Source organism: Mastomys coucha, unplaced genomic scaffold (genome assembly GCF_008632895.1).
Source record: "Mastomys coucha isolate ucsf_1 unplaced genomic scaffold, UCSF_Mcou_1 pScaffold3, whole genome shotgun sequence".
In the NCBI taxonomy this organism is placed as follows: domain Eukaryota; kingdom Metazoa; phylum Chordata; class Mammalia; order Rodentia; family Muridae; genus Mastomys; species Mastomys coucha.
The window spans coordinates 27,096,460-27,104,133 of NW_022196909.1; the positions used below are offsets into that span (position 1 = coordinate 27,096,460).

Sequence of the window (7,674 nt, forward strand, 5' to 3'; positions counted from 1 at the left end):
GTTACAGTCAGCGCACCTGGGTGATTTCACCTGATCAGCTGTCATCTCCGAGCAGGGGGCTTTGCCATCTGTATGTTTCTAATTAGGATCCCGAGTTTCCCCCAACTAGTGGCTGAGGGCCGTGTGGCGACAAATGCTGCGGGCTTGCCAGTGATATTATTCTGCACCCCCTCCTCCACCCCCTGCAACATGTTGCCAAGCAGCCTGGTAAGGAGTGGATGGAGCACTCGACCTTGGGGAGAGGGAGCCAAAGCGGTAGATGTTCAGCTACTCTGTGCAGGCAGAACTATCAGGAGGAGCCATCCCCGACCTCCAGCCACGGCCAAGCATTGTGCTGCCCAAATATTGTGCCCTAGGCTGGCTGCTATGAAGCTCCTCTCTCAGGGACACTGTGGGAGCAAATGTTAAGCCACAGCTGGGACCGGAGGGATGGGAGCCTCAGTTGGCTGGAACACTTCCCCAGGCCTCCAGCAAGATACCGATTCAGAGTGGGGAGAGCGAGCTCAGTTGCTAAAGTGTTGTTTTGAACATGAGGACCTGAGATCAGAAACTGGGACTGGGTGTGGGGTGTGTGCTTGTAATCCTAGTGGAGGCGGAGGCGGAGGCAGAGGCAGGAAGACTCCTGGGGATCGCTGGCCAATCAGCCTAGCCTACTTGGCAAGTTCCAAGCCAGTGAGAGATCCTGTGACACACCAGCACACACACACACCTGAGGAACAACACCTCAGGCTGCCCTCTTGTCTCCATACATCTATAAACCTGCATACACACGTACACATGTGATCTTAAATCAGCTACCACTTTCAAAGTCCCAGATCATGGTCAATAGTAAGCCTGGAGACTAATGAGCCTCCGGCCCTCTTACTAGGCTGTGTGGACAAATGGAGAGACAGGACACTTAACGCTTATGCAGAGGACACCTGGCCCCACGTAGCTGGGGCTAAATCACAGATGGCTGGTAGACTTTTCCTTGTATGTTGGCTCCAATGGGCTGGGAGTATAGCCTGGTGTCCTAGATGGAGAATGACTGAGAGTTCTGACCAGGCTCAGGGTGAACTGGTCATTGAGTGATTGGTTACTAATGTCTGCCCCCACTGGGCAGGGAAGCCAGCACCATGTGCTCTGTCTGCTTTTTCTTTCTCTGCCCTAAAATGTCATTTTAGGCCTTTCCGGGAAGTGCCCCCTGGGGCGGGAGTTCTCATGGCTCCAGATATCTCTCCAGAGGACACTGAGAAGACTCTAGAAGGATGTGGTGTAAAGGGGAAAGACATCTTTCTGGGAGTGACCAACAGGACTTTGCTCTGACACTTGCACTTCCAGCCACTTCCCACAAGGGCTGGTGCTCCCCAGAGAGCCTTCATCTGGCCTGGAGTCACCTGAGAAGCCTCTGCACAGAGACGGTGACAGCTCTCCCTGACTTAATCCATCCTAGTAAACTTGCTATTTAAAACAAAACAAAACTTCAGGTCATGAAATGGCTCTCTTCATGTTGGGCATCAACTCTTTTTTTTTTTTTTCCAAGACAAGGTTTCTCTGTGTAGCCCTGGCTGTCCTGGAACTCACTCTGTAGACCAGGCTGGCCTCGAACTCAGAAATCTGTCAGCCTCTGCCTCCCAAGTGCTGGGATTAAAGGCGTACGCCACCACCGCCTGGCAGGCATCAACTCTTGCTAGCTCTCCAAAGCTTCCCGGAGCACTGCTGCAAGACTCAAAGCCCTGCAAAGCCTGATGGGAAAGCATCCTGTGATCCATGGGCCATCTCTGCTGAGAACCCTGGAACTGGGGCCAGGCACACATATAACATGTACCAACCATCCATGACCCACCAAGGAGCTAGTAGCTAACTGGAGAACAGAAAGGGGCCCACAGAAGAGACAGACCTCCTACGTCTCTCTAGCAGGATCCCATCTTGATCCTTTGATGCTAGTAGAGGAGAATCCATTGGACTGGTCTTCCCACTGCAGAGTGAGGGCCAGAGGTATCACTCCCCACACATCTTGTCATGCCCCGAATCAGGAGACATGATTTGGGATGGACTCAATGGCATGCTGGGCTTCGTTTGAGGATCCCTAAGGCCTGCCTACTTCCTGAGGCTCAGACAGCTGTCAGGTACCCAGGACACTGCTGCACAGGCAACTTACTCTGTGACACAGCCTGCTCCATTCAGAGCCCACCTCTCCGTCCGCAGCCTCATGTTTTAATCTTTTTGCCACTGCTTTGATCTCTCTTCTCAATAGCCCAATAAAAGGTCCCTTTACACATCCTATAGATGCAAGACATTCTCATAAACAGGTCTTTTTAGGGTTGTGCATAGGGGGGAGGTGTCTGCTTGCACTCCATCAACATCTGGGCCTGGAAGTTTCTACTACTTCCTTTCCCAGAGATTCCCCAAGGTGGAAGAAATGAGTCATGGGAAGCGGGAGGGAAGTTCAATGACACTGCTCTCCTTATCTATAAAGTGGAATAGGATAGTGCCAGCTACTGCAGACTGGGGAGGACGAGAGGTGCCATCCTGGTCCTGTCTGTGGCCTTGGTGCATCCTATGAGCCACTCCAAGGGACAATACAATAAAGGTACTGGGAACAGCATTGTAACTGGAGTAGGAGTAGATCTGGCCTCTCCCTCAGAGTCCGCAGCCCTGGGCCTCCGAAATGGATTTGCTGTTTTTAATCTCAATCCAGCCTCCCCTCCCCCACCCCACTTACCCCTGCCCCGCCTCCCATCTTCTGCCCAGTCTAGCCTAGGTGTCATCTGATTTTCTCCATTTGGGACATTCCAGCGTCTTTCTTCATAGCAAGGAAATCAACTGTCAAGCAGCTGGAGTGCTCATTAAGGGTCCCACACCACAGAGAGGCGCTGGCAGCGAATCAAACCCAACCTCCCCACCTCTAGGTTGTCTCCCAGTGGTGACCCATCCACCAGTGGCCAGGGGCCCCTCAGATCTGACCTTGCTTGCCTCGTCCCAAATGTCCTTTCCTACTGGGTCCTTCTGCTTGGCCCGTCCTGCCAGTCCTACACACCCAGCCTCTGTCCTCCGCACACTTCACGTCTCCCTGGATCTGAGGGGGACCAGCAGACCACCGCACAGGCCCCCTCTGAAGTCCCTCTCTCTTCCCTTAAGCATGGGCTCAGGCCCTTGTGCTCCAGGAACTGCTACCCTCCCTGCCCCCCCAGGAGCCCTTAGGCTGGGGCATCATCACCTCCTGCTGGTGGAGCCATTCCTTCATGCCTCTTGCTGACTGCCACCCCCTGAGGCTCTCACAGCAGTCCCAGGGTGGACTTGGAACCTGGATTTAGCAGCCAAGAAACCTAGCAGCAGGGGGTGGTGAGGTCCACTCTAGGCTCCCAGCAGTAGGGGATTTAATCCTAGTCCCTCTGCCCTCTAGCTCCCTGTGTCCACATAAGGGCAGGGACCCCCTTCCCATCCCTTTCACAAATCTGTTTTGAAACAAAACTACATGGCCCTCCCTCTCTCATCCTGGTCTAGCCTCATCCACTTTTTTTTTTTTTAGTTAAAATTATTTATCATCATTGTGTGTGTAATTGGCGGGTGCTCTTGCTTGAGTGTGCTAGCATAGAAATAAGTCTGTGGGTTTCAGAGATTAAACTCAGGGCTTGAGGCTGATTCAGCAAGCCCTCTACCCATTGAGCCCTCTTGTCAGGGCTTACCTCTTCCTCTCTTGTTCTTTGCTTATATGTGGGAGAATAACCCTGGGGAAGGAGAGACAAAGGGTGGGTTCCCCATCTAGTTTCTCTGGAGATGCTTCCACAGTCCCCACAGCTGCCTATTGTGTTTAATCTTATCAAACTGATCGAATCGAGAAAAGCCAGTGGTGGTGCACGCCTTTAATCCCAGCACTTGGGAGGCAGAGGCAGGCGGACTTCTGAGTTCAAGGCCAGCCTGGTCTACAGAGTGGGTTCAGGGCTACACAGAGAAACCCTGTCTCAGAAAAAAAAAAAATAATAAAGGCCTAGAGGATCGAAGCCCCTCCCCCCCCCAGCGGGTGAGTCTGTGAGAGTGATTTTGGAGAGAGGTAAGTTAGCGCAGAACCACTGCCCCGACAGAGCCACACCTGCATCTGGGTGTCTGCTGGGAGCTGGAGGGGCTCAGAGAGTTGTTCTGCCCCTCCTACCAGAGACACCGACACCTCCGAACTGTGAGCCAACGTAAGCCCTTCTCCGTTGTGTTGTTCTGGACAGGCTATTTTTTTGTCACAGCAATGAGAAACTCCGCTGCCCAGCCAGTCACCGGCTCCTGTCTGCCAAGCGATTTCCGTGAGACTCGAGTGTGTGACAGTCTCCAGTTTGATTTGTATTTGATTCCAATAGAATAAGCCACATAGGCTAGTGATTCCTGTATGAGACCAGGTGGCCTCTGAGGGCCTCTCCAGCAGCCCCCAGACCATAGACCCCCATATTTGCCAGGTTCCCTGACAGGACAGCTCTCTCCAGCATATCCAGACTACTACCTCCCAGGTATCATTACCCCTGCAGCTAGCACGTCCAGCAAGCCCTGTCCCTAACATCATCCCCGGCTATGGTCCCCAAACAGCCTCCTGTCAGCCTTAATTCCCATTTGAGGGACATAAACATCTTTCATTAAATCCTTTGGTAGCTTCCCATTTCCCCATCTAGCAGTCTCTAAGGTCCCTTTTGACCTGGGTTGCCTATCACACCCAGCCTCACCTTCAACTATGCCCAGCTCCCCAGTTCCCAAAGCAGCCCCGCCCCCACCTCTGGCTCCACCCTCCAAAGCCCGTTTTCCTGGATAGTGGTAGGGTTGTCCCTGCACAAAGCCTGATGCTCACACGCCCTGGTACCAGGCAAACTCTTATCTTCATGCTTGGTTTTGCCCTGAAAAATCACTCCTTCAGGAAGCCCACCTTATGTTGTATATAAGACATTTCCTGGCTAGTTTTCCTCCATTATTGTAACGTTTCCCTCCAGACATGGTGTCTACTCATTTTCTTTCTATGTCCCACTCAAGTTTGGGAAGACTTGAAGTGTTCTCCGGGGCAGTTGTACCACCCTCCCTCCCACCCCATCCCCTGGCAGCTAGCTCTCAGCAATGGGTGCGGGGTAGGAAGGCTTAGCTCTAACACTGGATGTCATCATACAGCTCTGAACAACCCACTGCTCTTCCCAAGACCTCAGTTTTTCCCCTCTGCAAAATGGGGTTCACTTCTGATCATCTTTGAAGTGCTTCTCAGTTCTAGAGGCTAGGGTCAAAGAGTCAGCAGGGGTAAACACGAGCTTCTGCTTAAAAGCATGGACAAAAGGGAGACCTGGAGACCTGACACAGGGATGCGCACGAGGAGGTGTTTGCCATCCTCCTCACGGTCCACACGGTGCCCCTCCCCCTCTCAGCCAACCAGCCCGAGCCCAGAGACTGCCCCCAGGCCCAGGGAACTGTGGGTGGCCTGACTGAGCCTTCTTAGTCCTGACCAGTCATGGCAATGGGCTGTATCAGCAAGCGTGGGACACCCTCTATGCGGTGGCCTGTGACTCCCCCCATGGGGCCATCTAGGGAATTACAGAAGCACCTCAGAGAAACCTAAACCAACCCTTGTTAGATCTGGCTCATGCTTGCCATCATTCTGTAAGCTCCGAGAGGTCACAGTATGTGTCCCAGTTTGCACAGCATCCCAATAAATCCCAAGATTTAGCCAACAGAAGCCCAGAGCTGCTTGCTGGTTTTCCGGAAGAAGTGACCTTTTGGTTACAACCCCACACACCTCCCACTGTGCTCTTCAGATTTTTTTCTTAGGCCGCCAGCACACTCCATCTTGGGTTCCGATTTCCCTCCTTATCGCCCACACCCACACTCCGCCCCACTAGACTCTGCGTTTCCCGACTCCCAAGGGAGGATGCCATTGCCACGCGCACTCTCAGGATTCCCCCCAGCGAAGATACTCATTAGTCACTTTTGAACTACCTGGGAAGGAAGACATTTGGGGACAAGGAGAGAGGGAGAGAGAGAGCTTTTTGCAGGGATGGAGTTAGGACCATTTCAGAGGGAACAGCCGGAAGAGTCAGAGGTTAACGGGACCCTGAGAAGGACAGAGCCAGGCAACTCAAACTTGGGCTCTAGGGGCCAGAGACAGCAAACAGAGACCAGCAAAGCGCAATCCGCTTTAGAAATTGTCCCTTTTGGTCCTTAAATGGTTCAGTCTCTTGCCCTGCTTCCAAGTGTGACCATAAAAACCAGGCACCCTCGTGGAGCGGACGGGACCACCGGATCCCTGCAAGCGTTCCCCAGACTACTTCCAGCAACTAGCCCAGGCGGCCTCTGCGCACCTTTTGCGCGCCCTGCCTTTCTCCACCTGACCGCCGCGCTCGTACAGCGCCCCCAGCGCAAGATCCCGGGGTCTCCCAGAGCTGGGAGGTCCGGCGCATGCTGGCCCGGTGCTCTGGATCTCTGGCAGCTCAGCGGCGATCCCTGCCCACAGCTCTAGTCCATGCAACCTGGGCGAGCGTGCAAAAGAGCGCCGGCCCGCACAGGCTCCTGGAGTCCCGGGACTGCGCGAGGGGGCGCCTCGGGGTGGGGATAAAAGGCAGCGACAAAGGGCACAAACCTCGTCCAGCAGTTGGTTGACTCGTCCCAAAATAGCTTTCTCCATCTGCTGCTCCCCGCGCTCCGCTTCCAAGCGCAGCACTCGGGCCTGCAGCTCGGCGGTCCGAAAGTGGGCGAGCAGGCTGAGCGCCAGCGAGAACAGCGCCAGAGCCAGCAGTCCGCAGCACCCGGGGCTCGGCAGCCTAGCGCACTGCTCAGCCAGCGCTACTGTCCCGGGCCCCGGCGCGCCCAGCTCCCCAGGCCCGCGGTTGCCGGAGGCTGCCGTTTTGCGGGCGCGCTCCGCCACCATCCCCTCGCGTCTTGAGAGCCAAATAAATAAATAAATAGAATAAATAAAAACGAGATCCAAGAGGCGCGATCCAAACTGAGAGGCAAGGGGAGGAAAAGGGGGCTAGCGTGGCTAGAGAACGTCCCTTTCCTTTGCTCGCCAAAGAGGACCGAAAATGAGCAGTCGGAGTTGGGAGGGGGGCAGGCAAGAGAGCCACCAGCAGACGCGATCGGAGTATGCCAAAATAAGAAAAAAAGTTATTTCGAAGAATGTTCCAAGTCCGGGGATCTGGCCCCGCTCCCCGCTCTTTCCCTTCTCGCTTCTGCAGTCTTCGGGCTGGTGCGACGCTCGGGGTCCTTCTGGGTGTCTTGTGTCTCCTGGGAGAACGGGTGTCAGTCCCCGGGCGAAGGGGCGCGCATGCAAGGCCCCATGGGCAGAGGTGGGTCGTGGCTGCAGTGAGCCGGGCTGGGGCCGATTCCGGCGCCTCTGTAACTTGACACAGCCGGCGCGGCCGCGCGGATCGGATGAGCGCCGGGCGCTACTTCCCAAACTAATCTCCTGCGCCCCTCCCTCGCCCTCCTCCCGCTCCTCCTCCACCTCCTGCGGGGCCGCGGCTGGGGTTTGTTTATTTATGCAAAGTCGCCTGGGGTGGGGGGCGTGGTGTGCGGGGGCCCTCGCCGACCTCGGTAGCCCCCGTCCCGGGCTCCTGGTGCCCTTTGAAGTGACACTTGGGGTTATTTATAGGCGGGGAGGGGGTGTGGGGTGGAGCTGGGGCTGCGCTCTTCTTCCTTTCCATAGATTGACACTCAAGATCTCAAAGACATAGGGACCCG

General features: G+C 55.0%; 1 protein-coding gene across 19 annotated transcripts in view; it reads right to left on the reverse strand.

Annotated features, from left to right (window-relative positions):
* The window catches only part of Col13a1 (collagen type XIII alpha 1 chain), a 145,326-nt gene extending 137,931 nt beyond the window's left edge, over positions 1-7,395 (reverse strand). For all 19 annotated transcript variants that reach the window (XM_031347216.1, XM_031347208.1, XM_031347215.1 and 16 more), the window contains exon 1: positions 6,575-7,395. In XM_031347216.1, coding sequence (XP_031203076.1) covers positions 6,575-6,862 — 288 coding nt within the window. In that variant the 5' untranslated portion in view covers positions 6,863-7,395. The remainder of the gene's footprint in view (positions 1-6,574) is intronic.
* Positions 7,396-7,674: the final 279 nt, after the last annotated feature.